Consider the following 17925-nt stretch of genomic DNA (forward strand, 5'->3'; position numbering starts at 1 on the left):
ATGCCATTACTGGTGAGTTCAATCCAACATCCCAACCATCATCCTCAATCTCATAAATCTTGCAATCTCAGGCACCTGAAACTCTTGAGTTCTTAAATATTTATCTTGTGCCCACAACACATTTGGCTTAAATGTTGTCGTTGTCTTTCAAGGCACAGTCTGCATTAAATTGTCTCAGTAGGTTTTATTAGCTATTTAGTAGTTCAGTTTGTAGGGTTTTCTTTATCTAGCTTTAACTAAGACACTATTATTAATTAACGGTACTTTTCAATGGAAAGAAACGAATCGCTATTAATTGAAGCAGAAAAAAAAGGAAAAGAAGAGTTATTAAAATACTGTACTATTTTAACCTTTAGGTTCTAGAAGGATTATTGTATGATTGCCCTAATTCAAAAATGTATCAGATTTCACTGCAATTTGTACTGTTATAGCAATCCGGAAAGTGTGTTGAAGATTCTCTGGATCCCATATATAGGAGTCAGCTTAGGGCTAACGTTAAGCCATCTCAAGAATCAAAGGTATAACCATGTGTTTTTATGAAGTAACTTTGTGCAGCGGTTTTCTAATTTCCCATTCTTATTTAAACAGTCCTAGTCAAATTTTTTTCCATTATTTTTTTAGCTTTATCTAGATGATTGTCAGCTGGGACACGAACAAAAAAAAATGCTCTGTAGCTCTTCTATTTTCAGGTGATCCAGAAGTTCTTTAACTTGCTCTTCAATGAAATTAAAGCCGCTGATCAAGCACAGGCTGTTAGAAAGGCATATCAAGCTCAGGTTTGGTGAAACAAGAAGCTATACAAAAGTACTAGGGTGGAAACACAGTTACTTGATAATATAAAGATCAGCATATATAGAAATTAACTCTATGCTTATTGAAATCTAATGTAATTTGTGGATCAGCGCATGCTAGGAAAGAAAAGAAACTGATAGGAGCTTGAGAAAATCTAAAATGCAACATCCAAAAATCTACTTGGAAGCTGAGCCATAAACAAACTCCATTGTTGTTTAAGCTGTTTTGGAAGCAGAATTATACGTCAGTGTGCAAGTTCACTAGCTAATCTTCCAATTTACTACTGCAGGTAGAGTTTCAACATATCTTCTAACAGTTCTTGCCAACGTAATAACTCAACCTTGATCTCAAACAGTATTTACATCTTGCTTAGTTTATGAGCTGTGAGCCTGTTACTATATTTTGGAAGTCTTTTGAGCTCATAGTTTCTGTAGAATATTGTGACATGAGCTACCTAGCTGACACCTAGCTGCGCGCTACTACTTCATAAAATATTTAGATCCTTACTGAATCTTAGAGTAAAAGCATTTATAATCACACGGTAATTAAACAATATGAATATAAAGATCCCGCGCAAGTACATTAATTATTTTGTTCTCTCTTTTTGCCTTTGTTGTATATGACTATATATATATATATATATAGCTAGCCTAATTGTGTGTTTGTGTGCATATGTAAATTATATCTGTTCAATTCTCTAAGGAAAACTTGAGGTCTTGTAGTTCAAGTTTTGGCTTACAGCTGAAATGGAGAAAAGGGATGGGGAAAAAATTAATTAGCTCCTATTACATCCCAGACGTGATAATAATAGAAAAATAAAAAGAAATTCCTTTTCATGCAGAGGGATGGAAAAAGTTACCTCCTTTTTTATTCAGATGAATGAACAAAATCCTCGATGACTATTATTTATAGATGGATAGGAAAGCCTGCCTTTAGACGTTAATATTATTATACAACTCTTCACCCCCGTTAGCACCTAATTGAAGTTAAGCCAAGGTAGGGAGGAAAACAAGTAATGTTCATCGTTTACTTTCACTAGTGTTTTACCTATACATTTTTCTTCAGTTTGCACCCAAAAGTAATGGTTTCGTGAATTAGAGCAATCCATTCTACTACTCTGGCCTTCATAAAGCTGAAGCAATGCAGTTTTCGTCAAAAGAAGTAAATTAGCTAACTAGGAAAACAAGCTAAGAGGAGAAATTTTGCACTCCATTATTGAAGTTTATCATAAGCATCATGGACAAATAAGTAAAAAAAAAATCAAAACTGTTATAATGGAGAGGAGTTAGGGCAACACTGAGGAGGTCAGCAAAACTGGAAAAAGGAGGAGGAAAAGGAGAAGTATTCATAACTGTATACCAGCACTGCATTAATATTAACAACACAACATTTAATTAACAAATATCGCGAGGTAAGAGGAAAAAGAAAAACAGAAAAAAAATTCAGTGCTCATCAGACTTTTCTTGACAGAGTTGATTGTTTCTCGTCAGGAAACTCTCAGCAAAAATGTGTTCAATGGAGTTTCAGCCACTTCTCTCTAGGTCATTGCCCATACTGTGCAAGCATGATGTAACCATAAATGTCTCAAAAATCAAGAAGATCCCAATTTTGGTTCTGGAGAGAGAGAAACAGGACCACCCCTCCACCAGCTCCAGTCAAAGTTGGATGAATGCAACAAGAAAAGCACACTAAAGTCTAAAACATAGCAATAGATATAAGAAATATAAGAAAAAGCATTCATTGCCATGCAAAAAAAATCCAAAATGCAAAAAGGGGGTTAGAAACTTTTAGTTCATATCTAACTTCTTGTCCCACCTCCCAGCTGTAGTCCCCATTTCTCACGGTTGCTTTGGTACAAAACAACTCAACCCCCTCCAATCCCCACAGCTCCAAGCCAAACTAGCTGAGAGTGTCCATGAGCTCAAAAAGCTGCTCCAATCCCTGTACATAAACCAAAAACTTCTCTTTCTCTCCTTCCTTGCATGACCCCATTTGTCAGTTTGTTAAGTCTCTCTCTCTGGCTGGCGTGTCCAAGCAGATTAATATACTTCATAAACATAACCATAAAATTTAAAAGGAGAAGAAAAAGATAACACAATCTTTAGAACCCGTCCTGAAATCGATTGATCGGTGAAGGATGATCCAACCGCTGCTGTGTCCCTCCTGCATAGCTCCTACCCCAATTCAACCCCTCTTCCTGATTGCTCAGTGACACGTCTCTACCACCAGCAACTCCTCCTCCTCCTCCCAAGTCCGCTCCTCGACTTGAACCAGGCCCGAGCCCATGTCCAACTGGCGCCCCAATGCAAGTGTAATTAGACTCTGGTTCGCCCAGGTAGTTTAGGTTTTGGTGAGGGTATTGTGATGAACTGCTGCTTCCTAGGACATGTCCTACATAGTAGTCGTTCATGGGGTGAGTTGGGTACTGGGAAGGGTAGGAGCTGAGGCGTGACGGTGATGGGTGTATATAAGGTTGCGGTGGCTGCAATGGTGGTGGCATGAGCGTTGATGAAGAACCAGAGTACAATCTTGGTGGGTAAACTGATCTGAATGGTAGCGTTGGATCTCCAACATTGCCTCCTGGATGGTAGCTTGGATGGCAGCTGCAATGATTGGAATATTTCACGTCTTTCCATAGCTCAATATCATAAGTGGAAAGATTTGTCATAATCATAATCATGAGCAAGGATATAACTTGAACGAATTTAATCAATTGGTTCTCTTCTTTAGTTCAAAACAAAATACTTATAAGATCTTGAAATCAAGTGGCTGTATTAATACTTTTGTTCCTAAAAAGCAACATGAGTCATTTGATTCTGCAAAGAATTGAGGAAAAGCAACCCCAAAAGGAAGAATGAAATGATGAAGATGAAAAGGAGGAGAAAACTTTGATGTCGATCTTCTACTTGGAGAAACATACCCTAGATGCCCTTGGGCGGCCAAGTTATCGTTATTGAAGACCAGCTGACGAGCCCGGTTCAGTGTCTCAGTCTCCCTCTCTGACCACCCAACAACAACGCAAATCAAATCAAATTAAAAGTACTCAATTCCAAAAACCAGACCAAGAATTTCAGCAACGAAACCAACTTAGTTTTCATCAAGATTGACATGACCACGCTTCATGAGCAAAGCTATGGCAACAACCTCTGACGATTCCCTAAGTGTATAGTAAAATAAAGATAGTGACATGGCTAATCTACCGCAAAATATATATTGAGACATATGCGGTATAAAGAATTGAAATGACTTGCCTTGTCGGTGGCGGTTCATGTGCCCCCCAAGAGCTTGAGATTTGCAAAACTTGAGGGAACAAAACCTACATTCATAGACCTTCCCGCACTCATCTTTTCCATCCTTTGCGCCGCTTTTCTTTTTCCTATAGCCTGCTTCAGAGAACACCAATTAAAGCAACTTCGATGAGACCATTCTTGGCCCAAAACCCGAACCCTAATTTACCCAAATCGTGTATAAATACTAACAAAACTTATTAAAACCCTCAATCTCTATCTCTCCTTTCTACTGCTTCCTTTTTCATGTTTGATCATTTAAAGCTTCAAAAGAAACTTGGGCTCTTTCTAAGCTTATAAACACAGCTAGTCTATTCTATGTAGAGCATTGAAGAGCGTGAAAAAGAATAAACATATTTTTTCTGTTCAAATCTTGGAGAACCATCAGTGTGTTTAATTTTCTTTTTTCTTCTTGTTGTTGTTTATTTCAAGGGTCTGTCTATAAACATGAATAAAGATTTCATGTTTATTAGTATTATTATATAGTAGAAGTATTTATTTTGTAAAAAAGAAAAAAGGAAAGGCTTAAATTATGTTGTCAATGTTAAGTATATAGTAGCAGTACGAGAAAATTGTGAATATACCCGAGGAGGAGCCGTCCTCAAAGACCTGTTTACCGTCCCTAGTGTAATCATCGGGCAAGTTGTTGAGGTCTAAAGGGTTCTTCTCTGGTCTCCTGCAAACACAAAAAGATGAAGACAGTCACAAAAATTAGGAGAAGGTTGGGAGAGAGACAGGGAGTCAAAAAAGAAAAGGGGAGGTTAAAGAGAAAGAGAACATGAGATAGAGGAGCTGTGTAGGAGAAGTAGTGTTGATGTGGGGAGACCTACATGGTACCGACAGAGAAAGACAGAAAAATATGAGGTAAACAATCTTTCAGATGGGAAGATAACTAAAGCTTTAGAAAATTATAAGACTTCAGTTTGAGACTGCAATATAGAGGCTAGTTGAGTGAAGGTGGAGAAAAGGAGCTTTGAAAGTTCTCTATCAGTTTCCCTGCCACCCTCTCTGGACTCATCTCTCTCTCTCTCTCCTCTCAAATTGAAAGAACAATAAGGGACAGTGGGTCTCGTGACTTTAAAAAGGGGAAGGTGAGTGTTTGTGTCTATGTTTATGGGGAGTCCTCAGGCAGGTGTTGGTGTGATTTGGTTGGTTTGAGAGAAGTACGTTTGCCTTAGTGAAGAGGGCCTATAGAGGTCTATTGCCCTAGAAACTAGTTCCATGAAATAATGAAGGTGCGCAAAATAGTTACAGCCATCGCTAACAGGATTTGCCATAAAGAGATTGCAGTCAAACGCCTTATGTCCTTATGTCCTTTGCACAATAAGGCATTTAAGCAAACGTTTCAACAATCCAAGATGATGGAAATTTAGACATGGTTCAAGCCTAGCTAGCCCTAAAATTAAGCTGCTCCCTACTCATTATTTGAAGATCAAGGAGGCATGCTAAAAGGTTAATGGTTGGTCCCCGTGTAGCTTTAAGGCTTCCTGGGCATCATTGTACCCTGAGCTTTGCCATGGAACATGGAACTGTTACTATCAAGATCTCATCATCAGGTTTTTTGTGATCTAAGTTGGGATATAGACTGAACCCCACAAAAGTGTTGTTTTATTCTTTGGAAGTTCCTTGGTTGCTTGATCAAGGTCCTTTTCAATCAATATAAAAACAAAAAGTTATTGTGCTTTGTTTTCTTTTATTTTTTTTTTGTTTCCATTTTTTACTTGTAAAAATCAGCTAGTCGCTGTGCCCCTAGCTAGATGATTGCTCTGTTCTTTTCCCCCTATACTAAGAACTCCTCCAGAACCCGCATATCAAAACTATATATTGAAAGATCATCCAATGAAGAGAGTGAAGAAATTATAGCTCCACTTCAAATTTTGATGCTTTAGAATAAATTTAAGAATTTGACATGTACCCTCTCCATTTGAAATAGAATGTTCAAGTTTCAAACAACACAAAATTCTAGAAATGATATGTTTTATTCTTTACTTTACAACCATTGCCCTTAAAAATTATTAAAGCTAGAGGGATCCGCCTAAATTTAATATATCAATGAAGGGTAACATTGTAAAAGAGTGTTATATTTTGAAATTTTAAAAAATTCTCAAATAATATTATCAACTATCAATTTAAACAGGAAGGAGAATAAATATTTACAAGGTATTATGAATAATTGAAATAGAAAAATATTTACAAAATTTTTGTTTTACTAAGCCAAAGGGATTTGTTTAGTAACCAAAGAGTTACAAACTAGCAAAATAGCTAGTAAAGCAAAAGAACATATTCTTTGCAAAGACAAAAGCAAACCAACAAAAACAACCTAAAAATGAAAACAAAGATCAAAACACCAAGAGAAAGACCACACACCCTGAAGAACTCTTTTAAAAGACAAGAGAAGTCTAAGTGAACTACACAAAAAACAGAAATTTGATGCAAAGCCAAAATCAAAATCAGTAACAATCTCCAAGTTTCAAAAGACCGTAGTAACCAGTCCAAGACAAAGAAAAGTCCCAACAGTAGTAGGTGTTGGAAGATTTACCATGTAAGTGTACGCATCATTAACAAGAAATGTAATGAAGAGTAGAGTATCGTTCTCATAAAGAATTGTATCTAAATTTTCCTAATTTTACTAAGTACTAAAATTAGCACAACTTAATCTTATCCAAACAACCAATTTTTAAAACTACTAAAAATGAAAATAAGTAAAACTTTTTTGTTTGCTTAGTCAAAAACCAAAATTTGATTAAAAGAGGAAGAATTTACAGCAAGATAGCTTTTCTAAATAAGAGGAAAAAAGAAAAGATCAAATAGACTTGACCAAAAGCAAAAGAAAAGTAAAAAGAGCAACTAGCAAAATCACAGCAGGACAAAAATAAAACAAGGGCAACAACCTAAGAGAAAGTGACAAAAACAAAGCTGCAAAAATCAAAACCATGATCCACAAAGAAAAAAAAGTCCCAGATCACCATCAAGCATCAAACATATTACTTCGAACAACAACCATTTTTGCCAAAGCATCAACAAAGGAATTTCCTCGACGAAGTACATGGGAGAAACAAACATTACTTGTATGGGATGAACGAATCAATGTCATTAAAAATAAGCCAATGATTCTAGTGTCGAGTAGAGACATCATTCACCCAAGCAAGAGTAGTAGTTGAAACAAATTCAATTATTAAACTGGAGTTTCTAAAGGGTGATGATGAGAAAAGATGAAGTGCATGAAGTATTCCCATAAGTTTAGAAAAATTAAAATCTTGAATTCCAAAAGGTCCAAAGAAAATACCAACAACAAAGCCATTTGAGGTCCTTAAAACTCCTCCACAACTAGTAAGACCAGGTTTACCTCTTGTAGAACCGTAAACATTGAATTTGAGTTCGCCCATATTTGGTGGTTGCCATGGGATGCCAACATAGGTAAGAGTCGAGGATTTTGTAGTCGGAGCATGACTTGGATCATTCCACCATTCAGATTCATAGATACTTGCAATTCCATCATAGGTACGAATCCAAAGGAAGGAACATGATCGAATAAGAAAGAGAACCTCATCTGAATTCAATATTTTATTGGAGAATACCTCTTCGTTTTGAGCAAGCCATAAAGACCAAAAAGATGCAACACAAATAATCAACCAACGTCTAAGAACGTAACTTTGGAATGATAAATCAGCCCATGATTGAGTGAAGGAAGAAATCTGATGGTATATGCCCTTGAGCCAATTGGATTGGTCAAGGAATCTATATATTTTCATTTAATGTATATTTAATCGCAAAACTAAATGTGATATAGGTTTTTCTTCATGTTAGTGCAATAATAAGGAGTTATTGAGTACTAATTGGATGAAGCCTATGGAACATAAAGGCCTTGTAAGAGAATTGTAAAGTTGCTATAATTATGTGATCATTATGCGTCAAAGCCATGTTCTTAAAATTGTTCCTAGTCGTTGTATTGTCAAGACAAGGTATTGACAATGCTCAAAGCCTAGAACATGTTAAGCTTCTTTACATGGGAAATAAACAATCGATCTCATATATTGAAGTATATGGGATACTTGAGGATAATATGTGGGTGCTTGTCAAAGATCAAGTTCACTGAACATGGCCCACTATGAGAACTTTATTTGGTATTTCATTTAAGTGTCTATGGAATATGTTCTCATGTGATAGTCATGCAACAAGTCCTCAAACTTGAGACACCAAGTCATCTTGTATGGAGAATGACATACTTTGATTTTACCCCTATGAGTTTGGAGGCAACCAAATGCCTAAATAGGGTGTTTTGAGTATACCATGAAGCATGTGAATGTGAATGAGTTGTCAAAAGAGGATTCATCACCTCAAGTGATATGAGGGGATGTATCTTACTTGTTTGCAATTATAAATTAACCTGTATAAAGTCTTTGACCAACGTATGATGAATTTGAGGAAAGTTACTTTCCGAAATTCAAAAGGTTAGTCATGAATTATGAGAAGAATATGGAATGTCATAAGTAGACACCGAGCCATACTTAATGACATATCTAGGATATTTGATGAAAAGGCCGTATTGCATTAAGAGGCTTATCACTGAAGGGTTTTGTCACATTCCTTAATTGACACTCTCACATTTTGGTGGTCATGATGTATTGCTAGATATCGATCATGATATATAAATATAAATCAATTATGAAATTGATATTTGATTGTGGTTTATATTTATTGCCAACATGTTAGAAGCCTAATGGGTCACACACATTAAGTGATATGATTGAGATTAATTAAGGATAATCAATTAGGTTGGACTTAATTGAAATAAACCAAAATAAAGGTGAAAAACTAATTAAGTTTATAAGGACTTAAGTGAGTAAAAATACAAATGTTGTATCTAGGGTTACAACTTAGTTTGGCTATATAAATATGTTATGTTAGCCAACTAAAACTCTAAACCTTCAGCTACTTCATAGTCGTTTCATAAAAATAAGAAAAAGAAAAATAGTTTTCTCTTTCTGATATAAATAAGATTCGGAAAGAACTTTTGGTCTTTTTATTTTAGAAACAAAACTTGCTAGCACAAGTAAAATCTTACCTTTGAGAAAGTCTTATTCGATCATTGTGTGGATTACTATTAGAGGCCAAATACTTGGGTGGCTGAAGATTTGACAAATCCTCAAGTTGAAAAAGCAAATATTTCAACTACAGTATTTCAAATTTTCTTATTCTCCTTTTGGGTTAATTACTTTATCACAAGTGTTTTTGGATTTAATTAGCTCTTGATTACGATATCTAAGCAAGGTATGTAATTTTTGAACTTATGAATGTTCATAATTAATATGAAAATTAAAAGAAAAAAAAACACAAACATTGATCCTGTAGGATTCAACTATTTCTCTGATTAAATGTATTTTTATTTTTCTTCTACGTTATATTTTGATTTTTCATTATTTGTATGTTTGAGCATAAGGCCGAATCCCAATAAAATCATGCAAGGAGCGGTCCATGAGATTCCCCATGAATTAAGTACCAGACACTAAACTTTCCAGCTTAGAGAACAAGTGATAAAAATATGACAGCAACTTTCCAACTTCGAGCTACACCGAACACAAGAAAATTGGTCATCATTTAAAGGAACACCACAGGAGAGAAAGAAGTGCTTAGTAGTAATAGAATCAAGAATAGCATGCCACAAAAAACATTACACTTTAGAGGGAATGGACAACTTCCAAATGGAGTGAAACCAAACCTTACTATAAAGAGGATTTGAATCAAGGATAGAATAAAAAGTCTTAACAGAAAATTGATGTCAAGGCCTACTCTATTATATACTTGTTATATCATTCATGTGCTTGATAGAATATTTGCATATGTGAATGTATCGAAAAATCGTTAAAAGTCGGTATTGTACCTAGTGGTACAATTAAGTTGATTAAAGCCTCGAACTAGGCCAAATAAAGACCTTACAATGTATTTGAGAGTTATTGAATCTTAGAATGTCTTAATATGATGATTCAAAATTTGAGTATTGATTTGGAGTTAATTCGAGAATTTTCATAATGTAGGGGCAAAATGGTCATTTTGCCACCCAAGGGTAAAATTGGAATATTGGACGAGATTTTTGACCAAGTTTGACTATTTGGAGCATAATTTGAAATTGTGGAGTGAAAAATTTCAATTTCGACATTTTTCGAGTATAAGGGAAAAAAGGTCATTTCACGTGTCCATGAGAACGTAATTGAAATTTTACACCACCATGACACTTGTCAAGCCCATGAATTTCACCTATTATCACTTTATACTTTGGATAATTATGGGATTACATGTGGTGGTAAGAAATTGCTTAATGGTTAAGTTTTTAAACATGGACCAATCAAGTGGTGACATGTGTCAAGCTTTAATATTTTTATGATTTTCCTTTATAAACTGACTTAAGCTTCTCCCATTTCACTCTTATGGCTGGCCAAGCAAGCGAACAAAGAGAAAAAGAGAAGAACAAACCCTAGGAAAGAAAAATTCAAGAGAAATTGTTGTATTTCAAGGAATCAAGCAAGTAAAGGTAAGATTTTTAATTTTAGCTTGTGATCTACCTTTCCCATGCATTCTTTTTCATTCTCCATGGCTGAAATTCAAGTTTTCAAGAGGGAACCTTTGCTGGCCAAATCTAGAGAGAGAAGTTTTGGTGATGAATTTTGCTAGATTTCATAATATCCTAGTGTTTTTAGTCCTTTGTGATGTTTGGGAGGAAAAACAAGCAAGAAAATCACATGTTCTTCAATAACCCTCATTTGGTCAAATTTTCTATAAGGCATGTTAATGATGGATTTGGTTGTAATTCATGTTATTTAGCTAGGAATTGATGAATTATGATGTTGGATATCGAAACCGGTTATTGAAAAACATAGTTCCTTTAGAAAATGGCTTGATGGAAAATGAGAAAATCATAGTAAATGGACTTGGATTTGGTTCCTAATGATATATATGGATTTACGAGACTCTGTAGACATTTATTAGTATGTTAGTTCGAAATTGGAATGAATTTCGAAAAATGGTGAAGTTAGTCAAAAATCAAGTTCATTGTAATGCTTTGGTGTATTAGATTATTGGAAGTTTAATGAATATATTTGGAGTTGAATCGGATGTTTTGGTTAAATCAATGGTGTATAGTTCAAATTAGGTCGAATACAAATTCTTTCCGATCACAATTCAACCTACGTAGAACACCGTTTTTAAGTGACTATTCGAACAATTCTCGTTCAATTTCATGCATTCATATAGAGCCTGAAATAGTTTTATAACAGTTTGGCACAAATAAATTGAATTACATGTCGTGTATTATGTAGAGGTGGTGAGCCCTTTGATAAGGGTAAAGATATTGTGCCCGAGGACTAAGAATAGGAGTACTCCAAACTCCTGCTATTATGAGTAATCACACTTTCATCTTAACTATCTAAAGTAGTTTATACTCGTTTTTATGTTTAAAGAAAAATGAATTTAAATTGCAAACTATTATATTTTATAATTGAAGTGTTGATTAAACGAAATGAGATTTATAACTTATTTTGAAATTAAATACTGGTTTTCGAAATTGAGTAAGTGGAGACTGTATACTTGTGTTATTTATATGTTTTGACATATGGTTTGAATTGATGGCTTATGACAATGTGATGGCAAGCATGGCTGGATTTGTGTTTGTGTGGAAGATATGAACTGTTTTGCTTGGCCTTGACAGGTTGGTAATATTATATTATCCATGTCATGTTGTCGAAAATTTTATTGAATTGGTGGGTTATCTGATTAGCTTACTATAGTGGGCGGGTTTCAGTGGACCAGCCTATTAGAGGGGCACGATAAACTCGGTTATATTTTACCTTAGTATGAGAGGCGCAGAGGGTATCTCCTAAGGTAACGTTAGAGTTCACTTCACGTCGAACCACCACGTGAGGGTGAAACTCAGCCAACGCCAAGGAATGGTTGTGCTTTTAAATGTAAAAAAATGGGTTTTATACTCATATGTTATTTTAACAGCCTTGACGGACTTGGTTGGATGCCTCGGTGAAGGTGTCACCGAGTGCAAGTTTTTGACATGAGCGAAATTTTTACAAGAATCATAAGCCAAATTGATTTATATGAAATGAAATGAGATTTGATGTTATGAATCATATTATGATGAGATATTTTAAATTATCTCCATTTACTCGGCTTTAGATGTTTTAGATGAAATTTGCTTACTCACTAGGTTTATAAGAACTCACCCCTCCTTTTGACCCATTTTAGGCTCAGGGCAGTCTGTAGATAGTTAATATGTCAAGGGATTGCTTTTGGATTCGCATCCTTAGAAATCGCAGGTCTATAGTCTTGTTTATTTTGTTATTTTGGGAGCCCACATGTCATTGTAGAATATTTTGTATACCTGGCTGCTTGTGCCACTGTATGTATGAATTTATTTTGCTTTTACTCTACAAAAATTATTTACGCAGAGTTCTATAAATATTGTTTTATAAGAAAATAAAATATTTTATTTAATATTTTTATTTAATTTGAATAGCTATAATTCACTTTAAATTCATGAATTAGACAACGAAACTTATTTTTAGACATGAAATGGATGTTTATTACTCATATATCATATTTTTACCAGGGTTTGAAAATTTTGGGTAAAATGACCAAAATACCCCTGTATAGTAGAAATTACTTTTTGATTGTGTTTGATTTGAAATTGGTCTATAATTCTTTAAAATATGGTATTTAATAATTGTTGCTCACAGGGGAGAAGTAAAACTGATACGAAAGCCTTGCGAGGTTTTGGTTGGCATTCCGGGTAATGAATGTCAATCGAGACATCGTTACGGTTGTTACGGACTCGATGGGAATTCCGAGTCGTGACAATTGACCTTTGGAGTCGTGCTTCCAAATAAGTTTGTCTTCTTTATCCGAGAAGAAGGAAATGTTAGAAAGGGAAGTAAGAACTTCATCATAGTCAACAGATTCCCAAGAGTAAAAAGATCTTGTAAAATATAGAAACCAAGGACCATTATTCTAAACATCACATAACTTGGTTTCTTTATCCAAAGCAATAGAGAAAAAAAAGGATATTTAGTGCATAGAGAGAAGTCATCAAAAAACCATCTATCAAACCAGAAAAAAATAGATTCACCATTACTAATAGTCCATCTGCAAGCTAGAGATCCAACAATGTTACGAACTTTCTTATTGGTAGGAAGTTAGGTAATACATCTCCATACAACAGACATTTTATAAGGCTAAGTCATAACAAGGATCCATTGATCTAATTTAGAAACATATTTTTCAAGAATCAATCATTCCCATAGAGCATTGTTTTTCGTGCCATAACACCACCATTATTTGTCTAACAAAGCCAAGGTTTTATGGCAGAGACTAGAGATACCAAGACCACCATATATCTTAGGTTTAAAACTGAACTCCATTCGAACTTGGCAATCTTACAGGAATTAAGGCCACCACCCCATAGGAAAGCTTTTCTTAGTTTTTCCAACTTATTAATAATGCCACAATGAGCCTGAAAAATTGAAAGGTAGAAAAGTGGTGTGGAGTTAAGCATAGAATTAACAAGAACTAATCTCCCACTAAAAGATAAATATTTTCATTGCCAAAATGCAAGTCGTTGTCTAAATTTATCAACAATAGGATCCCAAGTACTAATACTTCCGAGGTTAGTTGTAATTGGAAGGCCAAGATAAATGAAGGGAAGATTACCCACTGAACATTGAAGAGCACTAGCTATCTCATTAGTGACTGAATCAAGAGTGCCCATAGAATGTACACAAGGTTTAGAGAAATTATTTTTTAAACTAGAAGAAAACTCAAAGTAATGAAGAATCCATTTAATCACAACTACTCGCTGAGGGTTTAGCTTTTGAAAAACAATGGTGTCGTCCACAAATTGTAAGTGAGTGATGGACATGCCTGAAGAAGTGAGTGGGATGCCTTGAAATAATCTTAATGATTAAGCTTTTGAGAAGAGAAGATGGATAACTTTAGCAGCAATAAGAAATAGAAACGGTGAAAAGGGATTGCTTTGTCGGATACCCCTTTTCATAGGAAATTCTTGAGTAATTGACCCATTCATAAGGATGGAAACCTTAACTATAGAAATACACTCCTTGATCCATAATTGCCATCGAGATCTATAACCCGATGCTTTCATGACATAGAGTAGGTAATCCCAATCCACACAATCAAATGTTTTTTTCAAAATAAATTTTAAAATGATTCCACCCTTGCATTGATTCCATTTTTTTCAAACTCTGTATAATCTCATTGGCCAACATAATGTTGTTTGTAATTTAAGAACCCTAAATGAAGGTAGATTGATTATCAATAATTACTTTAAAAAAGACCTTCTTGAGTCTATTTGCAAGGAGCTTGGCAAGGATTTTATAAAGGTAATTAATGAGACTGCAAAAACAATACTCTTTTAAAGAAGTGGGCTTGTTAGTCTTTGGAATAAAAGTGATGAAAGAGGAATTAAAACCTTTTTCAATTTTGATCGTCTTGTTGAACTCCTAAACAAAACTCAATAAGTCATTTTTCACAATTGACCAAGAGCTTTTGAAAAAATTAAGGTTAAAACTATCTAAGCTCAGTGCTTTTGAACCATCACAATTCCAAAAAGTTGTCCTCAGCTTATCCATGGTAACCAAGGATTCAAGAAAAAGAGAGTCAAACTCATCAATTTTTTTGAAAGGTAATCCCATTATATCTGGCCTGTTAATAGAAGGATGTTGAAATAAGTGGGATAAAAAATTGAAAACAGCTTAGCATATATCATGGGGACTTGAAACCAAAGGCCATTAATTTTTTAGCCAGCAAGATAATTTCGCTTGGAACAGGCTTTCGCCTTGAGTTAAAAGAAGTGAGTATTTTTGTCACGACCCGGAACTCCCATCGAGCTCGTGACAACCGTCGCGACGTCCCGATAGGCACTCATTACCTCGAATGCCGATCGAAAACCCACAAGGCTTAGCATAAGCTTTCGCATCTCCCCAGTGAGCGACAGTTATTAAATCTCACATTTAAAAAAAAATCATAAGTCATTTCCAAATCAAAACAATAAAATATTATTTTCTGGCTCACAGGGGCAATTTCTTCATTTTTCTTCGAAAACAACAAAACCCGTCAAAAACATGGTGTAAAAGCTAAATATGTTCATACATACTTTAAATCAAATAACTGAAGAATAAAATTACTTTTACAGTGACACGTGAGCCCCCAACTGACCAAGAAGGTGTAGGGCTACGAACCCTTACTTTTTAGGATGCAACTTCGAGATTAATTCTCATGTGATAGTCATGCAACAAGTCCTCAAACTTGAGACACCAAGTCATCTTGTATGGAGAATGACATACTTTGATTTCACCCCTATGAGTTTGGAGGCAACCAAATGCCTAAATAGGGTGTTTTGAGTATACCATGAAGCATGCGAATGTGAATGAGTGGTCAAAAGAGGATTCATCACCTCAAGTGATATGAGGGGATGTATCTTACTTGTTTACAATTATAAATTAACCTGTATAAAGTCTTTGACCAACGTATGATGAATTTGAGGAAAGTTACTTTCCGAAATTCAAAAGGTTAGTCATGAATTATGAGAAGAATATGGAATGTCATAAGTAGACACCGAGCCATACTTAATGACATATCTAGGATATTTGATGAAAAGGCCGTATTGCATTAAGAGGCTTATCACTGAAGGGTTTTGTCACATTCCTTAATTGACACTCTCACATTTGGGTGGTCATGATGTATTGCTAGATATCGATCATGATATATAAATATAAATCAATTATGAAATTGATATTTGATTGTGGTTTATATTTATTGCCAACATGTTAGAAGCCTAATGGGTCACACACAGTAAGTGATATGATTGAGATTAAATAAGGATAATCAATTAGGTTGGACTTAATTGAAATAAACCAAAATGAAGTTGAAAAACTAATTAAGTTTATAAGGACTTAAGTGAGTAAAAATACAAATGTTGTATCTAGGGTTACAACTTAGTTTGGCTATATAAATATGTTATGTTAGCCAACTAAAACTCTAAACCTTCAGCTACTTCATAGTCGTTTCATAAAAATAAGAAAAAGAAAAATAGTTTTATCTTTCTGATAGAAATAAGATTCAGAAAGAACTTTTGGTCTTTTTATTTTAGAAACAAAACTTGCTAGCACAAGTAAAATCTTACCTTTGAGAAAGTCTTATTCGATCACTGTGTGGATTACTATTAGAGGCCAAATACTTGGGTGGCTGAAGATTTGACAAATCCTCAAGTTGAAAAAGCAAATATTTCAACTACAGTATTTCAAATTTTCTTATTCTCCTTTTGGGTTAATTACTTTATCACAAGTGTTTTTGGATTTAATTAGCTCTTGATTACGATATCTAAGCAAGGTATGTAATTTTTGAACTTATGAATGTTCATAATTAATATGAAAATTAAAAGAAAAAAAAACACAAACATTGATCCTGTAGGATTCAACTATTTCTCTGATTAAATGTATTTTTATTTTTCTTCTACGTTATATTTTGATTTTTCATTATTTGTATGTTTGAGCATAAGGCCGAATCCCAATAAAATCATGCAAGGAGCGGTCCATGAGATTCCCCATGAATTAAGTACCAGACACTAAACTTTCCAGCTTAGAGAACAAGTGATAAAAATATGACAGCAACTTTCCAACTTCAAGCTACACCGAGCACAAGAAAATTGGTCATCATTTAGAGGAACACCACAGGAGAGAAAGAAGTGCTTAGTAGTAATAGAATCAAGAATAGCATGCCACAAAAAACATTACACTTTAGAGGGAATGGACAACTTCCAAATGGAGTGAAACCAAACCTTACTATAAAGAGGATTTGAATCAAGGATAGAATAAAAAGTCTTAACAGAAAATTGATGTCAAGCCCTACTCTATTATATACTTGTTATATCATTCATGTGCTTGATAGAATATTTGCATATGTGAATGTATCGAAAAATCGTTAAAAGTCGGTATTGTACCTAGTGGTACAATTAAGTTGATTAAAGCCTCGAACTAGGCCAAATAAAGACCTTACAATGTATTTGAGAGTTATTGAATCTTAGAATGTCTTAATATGATGATTCAAAATTTGAGGATTGATTTGGAGTTAATTCGAGAATTTTCATAATGTAGGAGCAAAATGGTCATTTTGCCACCCAAGGGTAAAATTGGAATATTGGACGAGATTTTTGACCAAGTTTGACTATTTGGAGCATAATTTGAAATTGTGGAGTGAAAATTTTCAATTTCGATATTTTTCGAGTATAAGGGAAAAAAGGTCATTTCACGTGTCCATGAGAACGTAATTGAAATTTTACACCACCATGACACTTGTCAAGCCCATGAATTTCACCTATTATCACTTTATACTTTGGATAATTATGGGATTACATGTGGTGGTAAGAAATTGCTTAATGGTTAAGTTTTTAATCATGGACCAATCAAGTGGTGACATGTGTCAAGCTTTAATATTTTTATGATTTTCCTTTATAAACTGACTTAAGCTTCTCCCATTTCACTCTTATGGCTGGCCAAGCAAGCGAACAAAGAGAAAAAGAGAAGAACAAACCCTAGGAAAGAAAAATTCAAGAGAAATTGTTGTATTTCAAGGAATCAAGCAAGTAAAGGTAAGATTTTTAATTTTAGCTTGTGATCTACCTTTCCCATGCATTCTTTTTCATTCTCCATGGCTGAAATTCAAGTTTTCAAGAGGGAACCTTTGCTGGCCAAATCTAGAGAGAGAAGTTTTGGTGATGAATTTTGCTAGATTTCATAATATCCTAGTGTTTTTAGTCCTTTGTGATGTTTGG

The 17925-nt window shown here is 34.6% G+C and overlaps 1 protein-coding gene across 1 annotated transcript; it reads right to left on the reverse strand.

Annotated features, from left to right (window-relative positions):
- Positions 1-2893: 2893 nt before the first annotated feature.
- Positions 2894-4897, reverse strand: LOC18609246 (zinc finger protein JAGGED). Its single transcript, XM_018115325.2, has 5 exons — positions 4858-4897; positions 4664-4755; positions 4044-4175; positions 3713-3791; positions 2894-3395 (listed from the first exon to the last, which is right to left on the reverse strand). Coding segments are annotated over exons 1-5 (807 nt in total). The 5' UTR covers positions 4860-4897.
- Positions 4898-17925: the final 13028 nt, after the last annotated feature.

This window comes from Theobroma cacao, chromosome 2 (genome assembly GCF_053813885.1).
Source record: "Theobroma cacao isolate CCN51 chromosome 2, ASM5381388v1, whole genome shotgun sequence".
Classification (NCBI taxonomy): domain Eukaryota; kingdom Viridiplantae; phylum Streptophyta; class Magnoliopsida; order Malvales; family Malvaceae; genus Theobroma; species Theobroma cacao.

What these genes read in the sequence shown, in the direction of transcription:
- LOC18609246 (XM_018115325.2), bottom strand. An exon ending in TGAGGACGGCTCCTCCTCGG is followed by an intron (nt 4,176 to 4,663) that starts GTATATTCACAA and finishes TCTCTGAAGCAG; the next exon opens with GCTATAGGAAAAAGAAAAGC. An exon ending in CATGAACCGCCACCGACAAG is followed by an intron (nt 3,792 to 4,043) that starts GCAAGTCATTTC and finishes TTGGGTGGTCAG; the next exon opens with AGAGGGAGACTGAGACACTG.